Source organism: Cucurbita maxima, unplaced genomic scaffold, assembly GCF_002738345.1.
Source record: "Cucurbita maxima cultivar Rimu unplaced genomic scaffold, Cmax_1.0 Cma_Scf00017, whole genome shotgun sequence".
NCBI lineage: Eukaryota > Viridiplantae > Streptophyta > Magnoliopsida > Cucurbitales > Cucurbitaceae > Cucurbita > Cucurbita maxima.
Window position 1 is genome coordinate 4,564,316 of NW_019272033.1, and position 21,334 is coordinate 4,585,649.

General features: G+C 38.2%; 2 protein-coding genes and 1 pseudogene across 2 annotated transcripts; 1 reads left to right on the forward strand and 2 right to left on the reverse strand.

Annotated features, from left to right (window-relative positions):
- Positions 1 to 248: 248 nt before the first annotated feature.
- LOC111492443 lies at positions 249 to 7,042 on the forward strand. Its single transcript, XM_023141783.1, has 15 exons — positions 249 to 1,409; positions 1,520 to 1,633; positions 1,757 to 1,896; positions 1,970 to 2,180; positions 2,259 to 2,493; positions 2,582 to 2,732; positions 2,818 to 3,150; positions 3,714 to 3,908; positions 4,011 to 4,815; positions 4,930 to 5,046; positions 5,157 to 5,299; positions 5,392 to 5,602; positions 5,685 to 5,919; positions 6,029 to 6,179; positions 6,279 to 7,042. The coding sequence occupies exons 1-15, from the start codon at positions 644 to 646 to the stop codon at positions 6,621 to 6,623; spliced, it is 4,152 nt and encodes a 1,383-aa protein (XP_022997551.1). The 5' UTR covers positions 249 to 643; the 3' UTR covers positions 6,624 to 7,042.
- A 58-nt stretch (positions 7,043 to 7,100) lies between these two features.
- Positions 7,101 to 9,202, reverse strand: LOC111491734 (annotated as a pseudogene).
- A 501-nt stretch (positions 9,203 to 9,703) lies between these two features.
- Positions 9,704 to 20,867, reverse strand: LOC111492452 (homeobox protein knotted-1-like 6). Its single transcript, XM_023141794.1, has 5 exons — positions 20,396 to 20,867; positions 19,762 to 19,881; positions 19,478 to 19,613; positions 10,573 to 10,811; positions 9,704 to 10,103 (listed from the first exon to the last, which is right to left on the reverse strand). The coding sequence occupies exons 1-5, from the start codon at positions 20,690 to 20,692 to the stop codon at positions 9,939 to 9,941; spliced, it is 957 nt and encodes a 318-aa protein (XP_022997562.1). The 5' UTR covers positions 20,693 to 20,867; the 3' UTR covers positions 9,704 to 9,938.
- Positions 20,868 to 21,334: the final 467 nt, after the last annotated feature.

Genomic DNA, 21,334 nt, shown 5'->3' on the forward strand with positions numbered 1-21,334 from the left:
AAAAAAAAAAAAAAAAAAAAAAAAAAAAAAAAAAAAAAAAAAAAAAAAAAAAAAAAAAAAAAAAAAAAAGAAGAAGTGAGAGGTCAGTTTTGGCTTTTAGTCTCAACGCCACTTCCAAGTTTTTGAACGGATAAGCACTGAATCAAACAAACATTTTTCTGCTTTCTTTTCACTGTCGTTTTGAGCGTTTACATACATTTGGGCATCGTCAAAATTGAAAAATATGTCCATTTGAAGTTGCGGCTCAGTGCTCCACCGCCCAACCACGCCAGCACATGCCATCTAATTCAAGGCTATCCCTTTGACTTTCTATTCAACCCCGTGTCTCTCTCTCTCTCTCTCAAAACTTTAAAATTGAAGCTCCCCACCTACTATCCAATCCAAAAATTTGATCTTTCCGACTTTGATTCTGCTTAGCTTTTAGCCATGTTCCAGTCATTAATCCCAGTTCAAGCTGTGTTCGACCCCAACGGAGGCGGATTCATCTTAATGCTGCTTTGCTTCTGCTACTCTCTGCCTGCATCTTTTCATTAATGATCGCTCCGTTCTTTTCGAATTCACGTGCCTGTTATCTCTTATTGGTGCACGTACATACTTGATTGGCCTTACAATCGGAAGCGGAGACAGGAAAAGGAAGGTGACCATGAAGACTGGATCGCCACTTGTTCCCCGATGTGGGTTGTTGATTATCATCAGCGCTCTTCTGTTACTTGAAACATCGACAGTGGCAGACCCCAGATCCCAAACCGCGAAGATACTTTGTTCAACTGTGTTAGAGCATAATACAACGGCTTTTGTACCCAATTTCGTGAGCACAATGCAAGCAATCAGTGACCAAATGCGAACTGGTGGTTTTGGAGTGGCACGTGTGGGTAAAGGGCCGGACGCCAACTACGGACTCGCTCAATGTTACGGAGATTTGTCGCTGATGGATTGTGTGTTGTGTTACGCGGAAGCCCGTACTGTCCTTCCTCAATGCTTCCCTTTCAACGGCGGCCGGATTTTCCTGGACGGCTGCTTCATGAGGGCTGAGAATTACAGCTTTTATGAGGAATTTTCGGGGCCTCTTGACAGGGCTGTGTGCGGTAACAATTCCATCACCAACTCCGTTTATGGACAGTCGACCAGGCAGGCTGTGGCCCGTGCAGTCGAAGCTGCACCCAACAATGGAGGGTATGCGAGAATTCAAGTGGCTCTCCCTGGAACCCCCAATGCCTCGGTTTACTTGTTGGCTCAGTGCTGGAGGAATCTGAATCGCAGCTCCTGCACTTCCTGTTTGCAAAACGCCTCTGCTTCTATCTTGAAATGCTTGCCTCGATCTGAAGCAAGAGCCCTCAACACAGGTTGTTTCATGAGATACTCTAATGTTGACTTCTTAAATGCAGAAGCTCAAGCTACAAGGTCAAGAGGTATGGCCTAAAATTGATGTTATACGCTATATTTCATTTCAAGTTTTCAACCTGCACCACTTGTACCTGGTTCAAACTTAATGTGGAAATCCCATTCACCCACTCTGCAGGCACCATTGTAGCAATTGTAGTCTCACTGGTGAGCTCTGTTGCTGTTTTAGTGGTTGGAGTGTTGATTGGCATCTACATCTGGAATAATAGATATGTGAACAACAAACGAAGGGGTAAACTTAAAACACTGCCTTTCAATTCATTGTTACTCCAAGTCCCAAGAACTTGAAAAACAGAACAGATTGATTACTTATTAATTGAGATCACCTGATGAGCATTTATGTATGGATTGAAAGGTTCAAACGATGCAAACAAGATGGCAAAAACACTAAACAATAGTAGCTTGAATTTCAAGTACTCTACCCTTGAAAAGGCAACAGGGTCCTTTGCGGAGGCTAACAAGCTTGGACAAGGAGGATTTGGCACCGTTTATAAGGCAAGTCTTGTTTTGTTTGCTTCAAACATCCAACTAGTATGTATAGCTCAAACACTGAGGTCTTTATCTATAGGGAGTTCTGTCGGATGGAAGAGAGATAGCTGTGAAGAGGCTGTTCTTCAATAACAAACATAGAGCAGCAGATTTTTACAATGAAGTCAACATAATTAGCAGTGTGGAGCACAAAAATTTAGTGAGGTTGCTTGGGTGTAGTTGCTCTGGACCTGAAAGCCTGCTGGTGTATGAATTCCTTGCCAACAGAAGTCTGGACCGCTTCATTTTTGGTAAATCTTGACGCCATCATTTCAATGGAATCACTTATATCAACATTTCTTCTGATTAGGTATGGGAACTATATGCAGATGGAGAAAGAGGTAAATCACTGAATTGGGAGAAGAGGTTTGATATTATTGTGGGAACGGTTGAAGGGTTGGCTTACCTGCATGAGAACTCAAAAAACAAGATCATTCACAGAGACATCAAGGCTAGTAACATACTGCTGGACTCAAGGCTTCGAGCTAAAATTGCTGATTTTGGATTAGCTAGATCCTTTGAAGAAGATGTGAGCCACATCAGCACTGCCATTGCTGGAACCTTGTGTGTATTTTCCTTTTTTTGTCTTGAGAATGTTTGTATGGTTTTCTTTTTGTGAAAGTAGATCATTAAGTGGGTTGTGGATCCACAGGGGATATTTGGCGCCAGAGTACTTAGCTCATGGGCAGCTGACGGAGAAGGCAGATGTGTACAGTTTTGGTGTGGTGTTGCTGGAGACGGTGACCGGGAGACAGAACAGCAGGAGCAAAGCCTCGGACTACTTGGAAAGCATAGTACTAATTGTAAGGAACCCTCTTCTGTAGTTTCCTTTTGTAATTGGGAGTTGGTTAGAAACACAGAGAGTGAAGTAACAAAAACATAAACCAGGCATGGAAGCACTTTCAAGCGGGGACAATGGAAAGGATATACGACCCAAACCTTATGGTTGAAGGAGATGGAAGCATGAAAGAGGAGATATTGAGAGTGGTGCAGATCGGGCTTCTTTGCACACAGGAGAGCGCATCTCTGCGACCCACAATGTCCAAGGTACTGCAGATGCTGAGGAAGAAGGAAGAGAAGCTTCCGGCGCCGACCAACCCACCCTTCATGGACGAGAGGACGATGGAACTGAACGACACCAGTGAGGACCCATCCTACTTCAACATGACGGAAGCGTCTTCCTCAGCGGCCACCGTGACCCACAGTTCATTTCATCCCAGGTAATAGTAACTGTAATAGTAATTTAGTGTTCAGGCGAGGAAGAATTTTGCAGACATTTTGGCGATAACTGTATGAACCAGCTTAATCTGAGTGCAATTCTGTGGCCCCTACAATTCCACATCCGCGCGTCTGAACGGAATAAGGGGTGGCATCCAAATTGATTTGCGCTTCCTCGTGGAAAGTTTGAATTCAACAACTCTTTTGCTTTAACAAAATACAACTACCGTAAATTCAACGTAGGCTCAATTATTGAAATCCCAGGCTTACGAAAAATGGGTCTTTCTTTTTCTCTCTCACTTGGAAAGCTTAAGTCATGGGTTTGTTGAAACCCAGGTACCCCAAGTTCAAAAGAAATGAATTAAAAAGATGAGCTTTGTCAATCGGGTTAGGTTTTTCCCTTTTCTCATAATGGGAAAACATGAAACAATCACAAATGAGAATAATCTGCTGCTATTATTCATACAAGGAGAACGACAAGAGAGGGAGAGATAAAGGAGAATTTCTTAAGAACTATTTTCCGAATCAATATAATCTCATGAAACACTAAATGTTTCCATAGAAAGCGAGGGCCAAGTTCATTTCAATTCTTAACAAAATTATTGCTTTCAAGAAAAGAAAGAGAGAGGAAAGCCGCCGCCGTTGAATCTTTTGACTGGAGATGGTGTCGTGAGGTCTCGTTTCTTACGCTCAGGGACTCGTCGTTTCTTCAGGATGTTTTCTCCAGCTCCTCCTCCTCCTTCCTCGTCTTGACCTCTTCTCAATTATAACCATCCTCTCCCATCACATCACTCCTCATTTTCAACGTTAAATACTTTTCACTTCTATATTTGGTAGCCCCTTTCGCAGAGCCTGTCACCCAATCTTCTTCTATTTCTTCTTCGCCACCTTACGGACTCAACACAACCCCAGAATCAATGGCGATCCAGCTTCATGTCTTATTTTCAGTCCTTTCTATTCTTCTGCTGCTCCCAACTTCGAGTATGGGGAAGCCAAGAGATCAAACTGTGAAAGTATTGTGCGGTAAAGAACTCGAGCACAACACCACGGCCTACGTCCCTAACTTTTTTGGTTCCATGGAAAAGGTTAGACAACAGATCCGAACTTCAGGATTTGGAACGGCCGGCACAGGAAAAGGACCTGATGCCAGCTATGGGCTTGCCCAATGCCATGGAGATCTCTCCCCCCTCGAATGTGTGCTGTGTCATTCTCAAGCACGTACGGTGCTTCCCCAATGCTTCCCTTCCAATGGCGGCCGAACTTTCATCGATGGCTGCTTCATGAGGTTCGAAAACTATATCTTTTTTGATGAATATAAAGGACCCGAAGACACTGCAGTTTGCGGGAACTTGACCCAAAATGACCCCAACTACAGACAAGCAGCCAAGGAGGCAGTGATGCAAGTAGTCAATGTTGCACCAGGCAACAGAGGCTTTGCGAAAGCTCGAGTGGCTATGGCCGGGAGAGCAAATGAGTCCGCAGCTTACGCTCTGGGCCAGTGCTGGAGAAGTTTGAACCGCAGCTCTTGCAGATTATGTTTGCAAATTGCTTCTGCTTCAATGTTGTCATGTTTACCTCTATCGGAAGGGCGAGCACTGAACACAGGCTGCTTCATGAGATACTCGAACACAGACTTCCTCAATAAGGACATAAAAATTAGTTCCAGAGGTAAAAGTGATCCCGCCACACTAAGTTTGGTAAAAGTGATCCTGCCACACTAAGTTTAGTATGCTTACCAACTTTTCTACTCTCCCAATGTCTGAGACCATGCTTTCTCTGCAGGTGCCACAAGAACCGAATTGATAGTTTCGGTCCTGAGTTCTGTTGTTGTTTTGATAATCGGAGGAGCAATTGGTGCTTATATCTGGAAGCACAGATATATACAAAATAAAAGAAAAGGTAAAAAAAAAAAAAAAAAACAAAAACAAAGCTGCAAGTTTCATGGTGATCTCTTTGGGGGAGATTAATTTACATTCTTTTCTTCAAATGATATGATTAACACTTCACAGGAGGTTCAACTGATGTGAAGAAGTTAGCAAAAACTCTTCAAGATAGTAACTTGAACTTCAAGTACTCAACCCTTGAAAAAGCTACCAACAATTTCAGCCTGGATAACAAGATTGGACAAGGGGGGTTTGGCTCTGTTTATAAGGTTATTATTCTTCCTCTCCATCTTGACAGGACCTGCAATCTCCAATTATGACTAACAACACATCATTTACTATTCATTCCTATGCATCGCAGGGAACTCTACCTGATGGAAGAGAGATTGCTGTTAAGAGATTCTTCTTTGATAACAGACATAGAGCAGCAGATTTCTACAATGAAGTAAACATGATCAGCAGTGTCGAACATAAAAATCTTGTAAGGTTGCTTGGATGCAGTTGTTCTGGACCTGAAAGCCTACTTGTTTATGAATTCCTACCGAACAAGAGTCTCGATCGCTTCATTTTTGGTAAAGCTCTCTCTGAAAAAATACATTGCTTTAAAGCAATCAAAAAGATCTTCCCTTAAACTTTGTTCAAAATATTGAACAGATACCAAGAACAGTAAAGCTCTTGATTGGGATAAGAGATTTAACATCATCATTGGAACAGTTGAAGGTTTAATATATCTACATGAAAATCCAAAGATCAAAATTATACACAGAGATATAAAGGCCAGTAATATTTTGCTGGATCAAAAGCTCCAGGCGAAAATAGCAGATTTTGGATTAGCAAGGTCTTTCCAAGAAAACAAGAGCCATATCAGCACCGCTGTTGCAGGAACCCTGTATGTTTTGTCATCACCAGTTAGTTTGAAATTTCTTCAATTAGATGAAAGCTAAGGGAAGATTTCTAGTGCCACTAACATTCCTTCTTTCTACTTTGTGTATCTACAGAGGATATATGGCTCCGGAGTATCTAGCTTATGGTCAGTTATCAGAAAAGGCTGATGTCTATAGCTTTGGAGTGCTTTTGTTAGAAATTGTTGCAGGATTGCAATACAATGGCATTCAAGTCTCCGGAAACATTGAAAGTCTGGTCACTGCTGTAAGTTCTGTGAAACCTTTTCATATCCTTCTTTGATCGCAAATTCTCCAAACAATTGTATGACGTCTGTCTTCCTTTTGTTTCTACATGGTAAATTAGATGTGGAGACATTTCCAAGCAGGCACAGTTGAGAGGTTATTTGATCCAAATCTCAACCTTCAGAATCACTACAACAAGGAAGTAAAAGATGAGGTATTGAGAGTGGTGCACATAGGGCTCTTGTGCATCCAGGAGATTCCTACTCTACGACCAACAATGTCGAAGATAATGCGAATGCTGACAATGGAGGAGGAAGAGCACCTTCCTCCACCCACCAAACCACCCTTCATGGATGAAATGACCATGGAACTTGATGACTCATGCAAGGACTCACGATATTATTCCAATACGGAGGGCCCTTCTTCAACTGCTACGGTCAGCCATAGTTCTTTTTATCCCAGATAACAACCATAAACCTTGGACCCCTCTAAAGCTCCCAACCCTACAAAAGCATCCTCAAGAATAGAAGTGGCTTACATTCCTCGCATAAATGGTCTCTTGAAAGCCACGAAGAGAAAGGATCCATTAGCCAGAGGGTAGCCACCACTAAGCTTTCAAACAAACTGACATTTGTAGATATGGTGAAGAGATAATAAGTTGACCATAAGTTCCAAAAGGCCAGTCGAGTTGAGCTTAACAGGATTTGATTTTGAGTTCTTCAAGATTTTAGCTTCTCAAAACTCCATTATGTATACAGCCACTTAATTAAGTTTCAATGTTTATTATCCAGAGTTGGGCAGAGTGGCAAAAAGAAACTATATGTTGAGTTATAATGTCTTCATTACATTTACCACAGAAAAAATGTACTAGAATTTGGATGATTTTGTTATGAGGCTTATAACATACATCCTCGGATACGTAATCCATATACTGACAACATAGTAGCATTGGGAAGGGACCAGAAGAACCTTATGCATTGATTAAACAAACATTGACATCTACAGCAGTTATATATTTTCTGCTGCTTGAGGTTCGTTGAGAATGCCACAGAACTTAATGCATCAAAGACATGAAGCCAAAACACCATATTCTCACAATAGTCAAGTTCCAGAGCTTTGAACCAAGGCAAAACATGAATCCCATTTAACGAGATGCCACCAAATTTCCCATAAGGCCTCCACTAATTTCATAATGTATAGAGGTAGAGAACCCTACCTCTAAAGCAAGCTTTTCCAATTCCTTTCCTGTATAAAAATAAAATTTGGTCAGCAGGTGACTAGAAGAAGATCCTAAATTCATAATTATAAGAATATAAAATAAGTAAATAAACAGAAGGCTTTTGTTTACAGAACAAATAATAACAGCAGTTGTCCTGTCAGTAGAGACAAAGAGCCTGCCTGTTGAAAATTCACTGATGGATTTAGACAGATATTTATAATCCTCAGCAAGCCCATAACCAGATGCCACTGGGACAACGATGTTGTTGATCATCCATTCCTTGGATAGAGGAAGTTCAGAAGAAACAAGCAAAACAAGTAGGGGTTTTAGGGATACAAACGGAGTAGATACTCACTAAATTTGAAGTGTGCACCACACAGCAAAAATTTAGGCCTTTACATAAAAGTACCTGAAATAGCAGCAGTAGTCGGTTGCGTAGCCTTGTTGAAGTCGAGAATTGATAGCCTACTACCTGGAAAGACCACCTGAATTTTTTTAATCGAGAAGTGTACGCAAATTTTGTAACTGAATTCTACCATTTTATCAATGAAGAAAAAATAAAGAGAGGGATCATTCTCACGAGTTGAGTCACAGTAATAAACTCACAATCCAAGATCAGAAAGCACACCCCTCCCCCCGCCACAAAAAAAGAAAAAAAGTAATGGAGAATAACCAGCAAAAGACCTTCTTTCAATACTCTAAGCATCTCCTCCAAAGCTTTCCGTTTATCTAGCACATTTCGTAGACCGTAGCCCATCGTAATGGCATCGACAGAGCCGTCAGAAAATGGCAAATTGAGAGCATCACCCTCCACCCACCTTCATTTCGGCAGCAGCGTTATTAAATTGATAATTTCAAAAACGGTTACAAATTGCAAAAATTGTAATTCTTACTGTAGCAAAACTCTATCGTCATAGTTTGATTTTTTATAAGATAAATACCGAGTAGAATACTTCAATATTTTCTAACTAGTGCAGACCAACATATTCATTGTTCAAGATTATCAATGCTCACTCGATGTTCTTATAGCAGGGTCTGGAGAGAAGAAGCAATACTTAGCTGCTGCCGTGAGAAATCAAGACCCGTCACCTGTGAATTATCACCAAAGAATCGGGTGATTAGTTATCATGATCGACAAATTAGACAAAGAAACCAACTTGGGTTTTGCGTCGGGTTACCTTGCCATTGGATCCAACTTTCTGAGATAAGAGGAACGCCAAATCGCCGCTTCCGCAGCATATATCCAAGACGCAGTCTCCTGCCTTTGCACTGTTCCAAAATGTTCGAAAGCTTAGAAAAAAATAAGAAGAAGAGATAAGTCAATTCGGCATCAGAAAACGAGAACATTGCATACCCGCTCCAGGAGAAGGCCATCCGTTTCCAAATACGATGCTGACCCAAACTGAGCAAATCATTCAACTAAGTTCGAAGCAGAAAGGAAAGTAAAACTTCAAGAGGGGAAAAGAAAAATGAGAAAGAATGGATCGAGGAAGAGAAAAGTAAATGTAAGCGAACGTTATCATAGACAGGCGCAATACGGGCGAACAATGCCTGGCGGTCGGTAGCGCATTGAATAGGGCGGTGACGCAGAAGAGCTGGAGTGGTTGAAGGAGGAAGACGGAATTGGAGTTGAAGGGATGAAGCCATGAAATTGCAGATGACCGCTTCGACTAAAGAAGAACTATGGTTATGGTGATCCCGCTCGATTCACCGTAAACGCAAGCCGCCATTGTAATACTCCCGCCAGACTTGACTTTGCTGCATTTGCGATCGTTCCACACAATCCGGCTTATCCAGTTTACGTTTTTCCAACAACAAAAATAAAAAAAGATAAATTAATTTCTTTTTCTTTTTCTTTTAAACAAGAAATGTGAGACGAGGAATTTGGGCTACAATTTAGCTTAATTGATAATTTTTTTTTTTCTTTTTTTATAGATTTATCATGTCAAATTATTTATAGATATATTATAGATTTATGTTGCCTAATGTTTAAATCACTACAAGGTAAAGTATTCAACTTGTGTGTATTGTAAAATTAAACACGACTTCTACACTTATAATGCAATAGAATATTCAATATATATTATAAAAAAAACTATTTTTCAAAAAAAAAAAAAAATTATAAAAGAATATGTGTGCTTGAATTTGGAATATTTACAAATATATTGAATTATTAAAAGATTAATTCCCTGAGTGCACTAAATCAGAAATGCGAATCCATGAGAGAGATGGGGCTGCAAATGTGACCGAGAACTTAAGGTTGTGGCTTATAAAAATAAAATAAACTTCGATTAGACATAGAGAAGGGAGAGTAGGAGACAGAGAGAAATCATTCAAACTTCAATTAACATTGCCATAATCAATGTTAACAATTTCAGAAATATACAAAAGAGATGCAGAAGTATGGAAGCCATTTTGATAGTTTCCCAGCCATGTACTCAACACAAATGTTTGTTCTTGGACATACATATATATATATATGCTAAACTATTGGGGCTTAGCAAAAGTGAGTGATTTTAAAGCATGTAATGTATACCCATTGGGTGATGTATAACCTCAGTCTCAAGAGTCCAGCCTAGCGTATAATTGTTCACCCACATCATCCATACTTGCAAATTGCATACTTTCAGAAGGTTTCCAGTGCCGCTTTCGTTGATTTATGAACCAATTGTTAATTTGCTTCGGATCTAGTCCTGTTGTCTCTGCCAGCGCCATCTTATCAGCTTCCTGGATGATTCACAAACACGCCATTAATACAATACAATTATATTCATTCATTACTATCACGTTGCTTTAAATCTTTCTAACACAAATCTCAATGCAAATGTGTTTCAATCAGCAACAAGTTTAAGATTAAAATGTCCTTCCATGGGGACTCTAGACAAGCAACGAAGCACCCTGCGTGTGTTGCAGCAACACTCGGAACTATCATTCATCAATTCCTTGGTAACAAGCTACTTTAAATCCAACTTTATTTTACATCCAAAAAGACTTTCATATTCAATGGCGTGTGGACAGAATTAAAATATAGTGACAAGCTACACTAAAATAAAAAACTGATAAACCATGACAACTAACAGTAGCTACTAAGGTCAGGAGCGCTACAAACTGGAAATGCCAAAATAGTTGGAAGAATATTCATTGGAGAACTAAAAACATCGCTACGTATATTTGCTGGTGGAGAAAGAAAATATACCGTAGGATATGGCCATTTATAGTGCACATTCCACCACTCGAGCAGTACTTTCCTTCCTTCTTTAGGTAGTTTTCCTTTCTTCTTCTTCTTTGAAAATTCTAGCTTCAAGGTTCCAATGTGGCTGCCAAATCTACTCAAGAGCATATCTTTAAGACCTTTGTCTTCTAATCTCATTTGAGCATCTTGTACTTCCCTCTCTCCCCAGTTAAGCTCATCATCTGATGACATAGCATCCTCATCTGCAAAAGAAAATTTTCAGCCAGACCTACATCGATAAGAGGAACTACCAAAGACAGCCCAAAATTTATCCCATGAGTCAACAAACAAAAATAAAGACTCATACTGTACATAAAAACATAGTAATTAGTACAAAAACAGAATGAAGATAGTCTGAAAAAGAATCACTAAATGATTTAGGATAGGGGTTTTCTATATAGCAAAGCCAGACAACAAAGATTGAAGGAAATTCGAATGTTAGATGGCCATTTAAAAAAGACAAAGTAGCCACCCGTCTACATCTCCGTTATATATCATAATAAGTGAGGACAATCCTTTTAGGTAGAACAAAAACAAACAAAATAATGACCAATGCCCAAAGTGGGCAACATCGTACCATTGTAGAGATACGTCGATACTTGTTTTCTTAACATCCATCCAAAAAGATGGTAGAGATACATAGAGACTTGTTCTCTTGACATCGAAAAGAAGATAGAAGATAGAATGATATAACATTATAGTGATCATGATCAAATTCAATGCTGGTCATTCAGGTAGTAGTCAGAAGTTTACTCGCAGACATCCATTGTAAATTTTCTACAGCAGCTTCAGAAAACAATCAAGAGCAGTCATGTTTGGAAGGACCTTAATTCAAAGTTTGAGAATCTAGTCAATTCAAACAACCTTAAATTCACTTCCAGTTAGATTTTCGACAGTGTCCTTCGTTCTCTAAATTTATCCAAAGCTTCAGACTCTTGTTATTTAAGGAACACCTAATTTAAGGGTCTGTATTATATTTAAATTGTTTCTTTCCCTAATAAAGGCCAGATGCTTATCGCCTTTCACGTCGTAGTAATAATCTACCATTCATAAAAAATTTAGCACCCCCATGAGACAATAAAATGCCTGGTTCCCAGGAGTCTGGATGTGTATAATCAAGCCTTGCTGTCATATTACGTATGTCTTCAAAATTCAACCCTCTGAGTGTCACCACAATTCAAGAACACAATGCCAATAGAACTGTAAGCCAGAGAGTTGTTCCTATCTAGCATGCCCTGTTAATCAAATCATGTAAGTGTTTTCCATTTATGCATCCAAGCGTACAGACATTCTAGTAGTCAAGGCATCACAATCACCCCGCCTATTCTCGGTCGTGGGAACCATGTTTTAGGTACGGCCATCTATCGCATACTTACAAACGTCCTTCACTTCACGGAAAGATTTGGATACAAAGGTTAAAAAGATTACCACGTCATTTTCATCTAACAATTTTCTCCAGCATTTGCAAGGTCAAACGTAATATTGTGGAACTCATCAAGATTATCTTCCAGGCTTCTTCAATTGGATCCATCTCCAAACTCAAACAATCTCTCTCTAAGGCATATCTTGTTGGTTACTGATCTTGAAAGATAAAGAGTCCTAAGTTTGTCCAATGGTCCCACCACCGCTATAACTCCATTCACTTGCTTACTCTCTTATCGCATCCTTCTGGTCCTCAGTAAATGTAGAATGCCAAGTTTGCAGATTAACTGTTTTCCTTGAAAGGCTAACTCCAAAAATAATCGCCCACATAATCCTCTGATCGAGAAAAGCTTTTACAGCAGCCACAAATAACAACCAGAAGTACAACTCACAAACACAATGAAAGAATGGAAAGGAGGGGGAAATAAGAGTATGAACCTAAATGTTAGGTTGGGTACGTCTACTAGAGTATAGGCTCTGACCAATTAAACTGTGAAAAAAATAATATTAATTTAAGTTTTGTGATGTGGTGTACATATAGTTTCAATCTCATCAAAACATTCATCCTATAGTAGAACTCATCCTCACAAAGAGAAGCAAAGATGATATTACGGTTTCATTCTACCTTCTAATTGTGACTTTTTCTTGTCCGTTTTCTTCCTTGAGGCTAAATTCATTATAATATTATAATAGTGAAAAAAGAAAAAAGAAAAAAAAGAAAACAAAACAAAAATCACCATGAGCATTAAAAGAAACACACACTGAATAAATCTCCAAAACTGAATAAATCATTTAAACATATAATTTTAGGGCAAAAAAACTATTCTATTTGATTAAATTATTTATTTTTATTAAAAGAAACAACACTGAATAAATCTCTAAAAGGGACGCAATCCTCACAAAACTAAATGGAAAACTTGAAGGGATAAGGATTTTAAATGGGGGGCGAGGACAAGAACAAGGACAAAGATGTCATTTCCGAGCCCTGCCCCGTGAACATCTTGAATAAAATCCACTACTCAAAGCCAACTATTTGTCCAAGATCTTATGGTATCCTTCAGCTAGGAAGATAGGAAATCTTAACCATAATCCCCAATGTGTTTTAGCCTTGAATACATTAATTTACAGTCTTTTCACAACAAAAGCAAATATAAATATTGCAAACAAGTGTTTCCATAAAAATACTAATAGAAACATAAGAGTTAAGAGACGTTACATATGAAGTCGTGCATGTTTCTATGGTTGACACATAAACTGATATTAAACATTATATAAGATTATCAAAGCATGCCTTTTGTTCACTCCTTAAGACAAAAATACTAGAAATAATCTATGTACTTGTCCCTGTTAAAGGGTACTCGGAAAAAAAATTTAGTACATGGCCTTATTTTCTATTTTTATGTAAAAATAAATAATTGGTTAAAACAGAAACCAACACTCCTATTTGGACAATTAGCAGTCTCTTTTGGAAGTAATGGAATATCAACGCATTATTATTGTGGAAACCAAATAGCACTGGATGTGGGACTTACAACTAGAACATCATTTATCCCAACTGTTTAAAGTAAGAGAGAACTAATTCAAGAAAGAACAATGACATTATATAATATTATCATTCTCCTCACGTGCAAATTTAATACATGCACTATTGCCAGCTTAACTAACTGACCATAAGTTAACTAACCAACCATACAGGTGAATTAGAGCTAAGAAGTATTGTACTCCTAGTCCTGATAATTTGACCAGATCTTATGATATAATACGGAACAACGAAACCAACTAAACCAAAAAAGTAACCGCAGTTATAATAACGACAAAATTGACTGTAGCCGAAACTGCAGTAAGACAGAAAACCTTACTGTAAATATGTGTCTAAAGAGATCACTTAATTACAATAGCATCTCCAACAAAACATAACAAACATTCGATGGGCTGAAGCTAGTAAGAGAGCAATAAACCAAGGAATACAAAGCAAAGTAAATCCTTCAAACGAAAGTTAAATTTTAAGAATCTAGTTGACCAGCTTGTCGGGCAGAATGGAAAATGCAGACTCGCGGTCCAAGTGGACAAGATGGCGTGGTAACCAAAACTTGTCTTGGAAAGGGAGAAGATACCCACACCTCACTACACCAGATTAAAAGTTCAAGTACGGAGGTGATCAAAACTACGGGCTCGGAAGCACAACCAACGGGCCACGACCGACTAAAACCTAGATGAAATTTGATAGCATTTCTTGCAGAAATCATTCTTCTCAAGGAACCATACCATCGGGTATAAACCTGGCTCAATTAGTACTCTAGTTGGACAGGTATTCTTCTGACAAAAGACAGAACGGGACGTGCAACCGAGTTTTTCTCCCAAATTAATTAAAGCGTGCATCCTTGGACGGTTCTGGGTCACTACAAACACCAGTGGTCAAAACGACGAGACCAAATCGGGAGTCATAGCCAGGGGCAAGGGCACACGGATTTGGCAGTAAAGGGCCCCCGAGAATGATCACAGGGGGGGAAGAAACATGAAATTAATTTTCTCATTAAAAGAAATAGAACCCAACGTGGGAATCTGGGACACCCAAAAGCCGAATCGGAGCATACAGATACGAAGCAGTCAGGTCACACGTGTAAGACACATTATGAAGCTGAAAGACCCACAACAGACTATTTGTCAACAGAAAGTGGCAAGCACTAACCAACAGGAACACTGAAGAGAGTGCGTGGGTGAGAGAGAGGGAGAGGCCTTAAAAGCTGCTTCTCAGCGCAAACCACGGGAGTCCATGTGAGAGCTACAAACCCTCCACACCCTTCTCGACCCGAGACTTTTATCACCATTTTAGAATACCCTCAGACATCTCGTTCTACTCCCAAAACAAAATCTTTTATCCTCAATGTGAATCTTCAATTATTTTATTTAATACTATTATTATTATTGGAGATCAATAACATACAGGAGATTGAGAATGATGGAAAGAATGACTTTAACTATTAAAACTTTTTTTAATGCACAAATTTGATTCAGACAACTATCCTCTTTGTCAAGATTGCATGTCAAACCAGCTATGCTCATGTTCGGAGTTTTAGATGTAATTTAATAATAATATATCTATTAACTTTCTTAGATTTGAAATATCCTTTCACTGTCACACATTTAAATAAATTAATTTTCAAGTGACAGAAAAACAGTATAAAAGACCAGAGCACATACTATAATTGATTTTTATATAATATAATTTGATGACGTTTTTGTCCAATCAATTAAAAAGTATTCAAATATTAAAAATATTGTGACACCCTAGTGGAATAGGTCAAGATTTAGGCATAATTTTGGTCCATGTGTTATATACATACATACACATATATATACATACATACATACATACATATATATACATACATAATTTTCAAGGTTGACCGTGGTTCGTGTATTCTAAATAATTAATTTAAAATTTATTTTAGGAAAATATAATTCAGTAACTATTGTAATTCATTAAGCTAACTAGCAAAAAATGTATATACAGACATATCATTAATTTACATCTATTTTTAATTATTTAATAAGTCATTTTTCTATTGCTATCTAAAGTTCATATTAGATATTAAACTAACATATACATTAAAAAAAAAATTTAACTACGATGAAATAGATAAAATAATAAGGATTTAAAGTGATCAAAGTGATGTGTTTTAAGCGAAAAGAATGGGGCCAGAATTATAGATTCGCCTAAACTAAAGAATCTTAGCTGTGAAAATTTCGGACTTCTTTCTTAGCCAGGCAAGAGGGTCTGGAGGGGCACACCCAAGCCTAAGAGTAATCTTCACAAAATTCGTATCCGAACATAAAACATTCTGGAAACGAGAACACTAACGCTATATGAAGACTATATAAGCTTTATGTTAAAGTGCATGAACTTAGTGCATTGCCTATATAATTGTGTGTGAATATATGACATAGGAAACTTAGGAACAAAAGAATCTACGCCCTTTTCTACTCTGCTTATCCTAACGAGAGACGGGTCATCAAAAACTCAACCGCTAGTATTGGAAGATACTGGAAGAGTTATATTAGCAACGAAAATTTTATGTGAACACCATGTCAAAAATAAATATCGTAAAGAATTTTATGCATCATGCTTTAATGAACAATATTGACATAGTCGAAAGCAACCATACAACAAAAAGGGATAACAAATCAAGAAACAGATACGTGCCTCCATGAGTTAGCAAAGTTATTAAAACTCCAATATTCATCATATAAGTGCTAGGCATAATAAGAAGAGAACAAAATTGTGGAGATCATTTTGTCAATGATAAAAATAGTCAAAATAATGTCCAATAATATGAAAAAAAAAAAAAAAAAACTCAATTATATCACATCCCGTTGTCACCTAGACAACACGAGTGTATGCCAAAAATATTAGACCTAATCAAGTTAAATAAAAATAAATTAATTATATTGATTTTTCCTGCCATCACATGAACAACCAATGTTTCTCTCCTAAAATTGTAATCATATTCGTTCGAAATAGATGATCACGATGAACACTAAAAACTGGTTAGACCTAGAGCACTCTATTGAAAGCGCTGAAAGACAATTTAGGGTGAAGAAATATGTAAAGACGACGACAAGACAGCATACCTGAAAAGGTAAATTTGTACCTTCCCAATAAATTATTTTAGTTCCCGACTATGACCAATGAGATAGCTATTCCATGATCTAGCCGCTTTTACAAAGCTACATCTTTAATCAAAGATGATGAGAACATCTAAAGCTGCCATATTCAGTCATTTGCACTTGCACATTTCGCAAATAGCGGAAAAGGTGAGTGGGATGGCTCGAGTAGTGATTTTGGATACTTGATCCATGCATTTTACTAATCCCAAGCAATGGATTTACTAATCTCACACATAACTAAAACTCACACTGTAACTCGGTGAGCCAACACTATTTTCTTAAGCTACATAAATTATTCTTACAAATCATAAACCCACATGTCAAGCATAGATTATATAAACTCAATCTTTCTGTAATTTACTTGAATGCAAAAGAATGAACATCAATCACACAAATTCATAATTTCAACCTCCAACATTATAAAACCAAATGGTCAGAACTATGAGAAACCTATCCAAAAAAAGAAAAGAAAAAAAAAAGGAACTCTCTCCAATTCAAGAAAACGTTTCCAAACAAGCAAATACTGTATAAATATTAGATTTTTCAACTGCAAGATGACATCCTAAATGAATCCCATAGAAGTTGAAAAACAAATAAATATATATATCGCAAACGCAATTTTACGAAAAGAGAACCAAAAACCAACCTAAGTTGTAGAGTACCTAGGGAAACGATGACTATTAGTTTACGGGAAATATAAATTGGCATTGGGAAGCGTTTCACAGTAGGTATGCAGCTATGTAAGTGATTTTTCAGACTCAAATTAAGATGTGCAAATTAGAAAAGGGAGGAATAACTGAATTATGAGCATTAAATTATGTTACTTAAAAATATGAATCATTAAAATTAATACAAATATTTTCTATATCAAAAGAAATTTTCACAATTCATTTTCATGACCCATAAATTTATTTTTTATCAACATGCATCTATATACTTTTACCTGCATCAAAACCTATTTTATGAGCAAATCAACAAAGAAAATATTAAATGTTTCAAAAGTTAATAATAATATTAAACAATAAATTATTAAGACATTTTCTGCTGTATTAAAAAACAAAATTTAGATCCAAGGAAAAGTTTCTTTTTGCAAATTTTTAATAGTTTATAAGAAGTGTAAGATAAAAATATTCTGAACTCTAATAAATCATTTCTTGAATAAAAATTGACAAAAAGACATAAAAAATCACAGCTATTATTTTTTATTTAAGAGGAAAAAGGCAGAGTTTATGGGGTAAAAATATTGACCAACAACTATTGAGTGCTTGTTTGAGGCAATAGATTAACATGGTTCAATCTTTCTTGTTTTTCTCCCCGTCCTATTTTCATCTTCTGAATACCAGATATGGGCATTATTTTGTTTTGTATTTTTCTTTTTTAAAAAGGAAAAAGATCGTAAAGTCTAGTCCAATAAGATGAGAGAACTGTTTGATACAGTCCTATGAACATCTCAAGTATGGTAATGTTGAAGTGATAAAACAACAGTAAAAAGGGAAAGTTGAAGCAAAATATATTTTTCTAACCCTCTAGCAAAAACAATATGTGACAAAACGTCCAGCATATAATGCCAAGGTAACAACAATCTACACCACCTGCCACACTGGTGCTGCGTGTGACTACTAAAATTCAACTAGACAAGCATGCACCAGGAGGAGAGCCTTCCACCCATTTATAGATGACAGAGGGAGTGGTCGAAGTTGTTTAGCTCTGTGCGTATCTTTAATTTTGGTAGTAAAAACCCTTCCATATTTTTATGTGAACAGCATTACACGCCGAGTAAAAGAAGGGGATTAAACCAAACAGGCCACAAGTCCCACTTCGGTAGGTTCCCTCCAGACTCGCACCCCATATTTAATCATTGTCACCAACCACCCCGACCATAAGTCTATACCATTACCATTAGCATTAGCATTACCCGGGAAAGTCATCCCCAATATCCGAGAGTCAAAATCAGAATCTCTAGTACGGAAACCTCTTTACATCCGCCTTATCCTCGAAAAGGTAAGAAACAAAGAAAAGGAAAAAATGGATAAAAACAACAAACAGCATTTTTACCGTGGCTGAAAAATGAAATTAAACCAATTCCCATCCCAGATAACAAAATGAAACTGAAAAGGAAAACGGGGAAGGAAGGTCCAGACTTCAGTAGGCGTTGTTTTAAAGCCCTCAAGCTTAAATAATGATGTCCATTGTACAAAAAAAAAAAAAAAAAAAAAAAAAAAAAAAAAAAAAAAAAAAAAAAAAAAAAAAAAAAAAAAAAAAAAAAAAAAAAAAAAAAAAAAAAAAAAAAAAAAAAAAAAAAAAAAAAAAAAAAAAAAAAAAAAAAAAAAAAAAAAGCTGAGCAAGCAATAATCACCGGAAAAGACCCGAGAATCGTGGGCAATCAAAGGCGTGGGTCTCTCTGTGTACTAGGGTTCGCAGTTTGTTCGTGTTCTATTACCCCACGCGAAACACCATACTATTCTTCCGAGTTTTGTTTGGGGGTCTCAGTGCGTTCATGATTTGCATTCCGCAAATCAAAAACATTGACAGAATAGGTCGGATTGGGGAGACTAAGTGGTGGTTGCTTAAGCATTTTACATCTACCCGTTTCGTTTATCACGCGGAGGTTAGTATTCTTTCTCCCAAGGCCTAATAATGAATCATTTCGGATTCAGATTAAGTCAAAATAATGTAGGCAGAAACAAGGGATGGAAACAAAACAGCGAATAGAAACAAGTTGAAATAGAGTGCGAAAACAAGAGATTATTGAAAGAAAAAGAAAGGGAGAGAGACTGACTGGAGGAGCTTCTGGTGGAGGCACCAGCACAGAGGTTGCTAAGTTGCAGTTCAATGTCACTCAAGAAGGAGGAAGCTTCATGAAAGGGCCTTGACAGATCTGATTTATACTTCACCAGCATGTCACAGTATGTTTCCTATCCGGAGAGAGACAATACCAGCTTTCAGCTATACTAGAATAGAACAGAATAGAATAGAATAGAATGGAAAGCACCATGGCCAAATTAGTTAGAATCACGAAGTTTGCGTGTGGGCGGGCGAGTGAGCGGGGGGGGGGACCATTACCATGAACTCATCGAGCTCGGGATCGCCTCCGAAGCACGTGGAGATGGCGTTTTGTTTATGACTGTCATTTTCTCGCCGGATTTCCTCCAACAAACAAGCTATCTCCGGCGGTGCTCCAACCTGACCTCAAAATAGAAACACATCATTAAATGAAATGAAATTAAATTGGTAGCGAGTTAGTTTATGATGCACCAGAAAAGCTTTTGGTTAAATCATCGAAGAGTCCATTAGAATTGCAGTGAAAATCAGACACACGGATGATTTTTAATTTCTAGGTTTGATTAATAGTAAAAGGGAACATAAAAGAAAAGAAAAAAAAAACAACGGCAATTTCTACTTTGAGTTTGAAGTTGAGCTAGAAATTGTGAGACGCCGCTACTTTTTACCCGTCTTCCTTTCTTATTCGGGAAATAAGTCTCGGTTCTTGGAAAACCAAAAGGAAGACCGTAAAAAATTGGTCATCGCGATGATGCGTATGTATGGTGTACAAACAACCGAGTATTTCACGAGTCAGAATTGGAAGATCAAAGGGCGAACGTAATTGAGTGGTAGTAAATCAATAGTTGGGCGCAACACAATTGAAAGTGGAGAACAGAAAAAAGGAGAGAGAGATAGGAAGAAGTAGTTGGATCACCTTGTGGCAGTCAATATAAGCGTGAAGCAAACGAGGATAGGTAGGATGAGAGAGAATTTTGGCCTTGATGAGGGTGGGAACATCTTGAGCGAGCGGAAAATCTGGAGTGATGGAAGGTGGTTCAGCTTCGGAAAGCAGTTCATCGGATCCGAACACAGGAATCCGATCGCGGGGAAAGTAGTTGGTGGAGGGAAGGAAGGTCTGGTAATCGAGGGGAAGGATAGGAGTGTGGGGTGAAAGGAAGGACTTGGGCGAGAATTGGGGAGTGGAGCGCATGCCGTACATGTTCTCCCCCATCTCAACTGTAGGTGAAAGGAAAGGAAAGGAAAGGAAAGGAAGAAAGAGGACGGAAGGAGAGGGGGGAGGTAAGTAAAGCTGCTAACTCATCAATCCATCACCCAAAGCTAATTCTATTCTGGTTTCCTTCCAGTTGAGCTTCTATCGGAGGAGCAGTTTGTTACCAAGGCGGTGGTGGACAACGTGAAATTCTTGTTTTATTTATTTACGGCCCATTTATTTTATTTATTTATTTTTATTTTAATATTAACTAGTTGTCCAGTCATCCTCCTCGCTCCCTTCGCCCCGCCCTCCCCACTGCGCCCTCCCCACTGCGCCCTCCCCACTGCACCCTTGGTCTCTCGCTCCCTTCGCCCTGCCCTCCCCACTGCGCCCTCCCCACTGCGCCCTCCCCACTGCGCCCTCCCCACTGCACCCTTGGTCTCTCGCTCCCTTCTCTACTCTCTTCCTACCTCCTCATATTATCTTTATGAATTCTGTAGGCCCCATTTGGTTCCTCATCATCAACACATCTTAATCTTCTTCTCATCCTAATTCTAAATCACTTCCATTTCATTTAACTTCACCTCATGTTTTTATCTTCATTAACGTTTTCCCTCTCTGAGTCATGCATACATGTAGGGTTTTAAAACTCCTTATTCT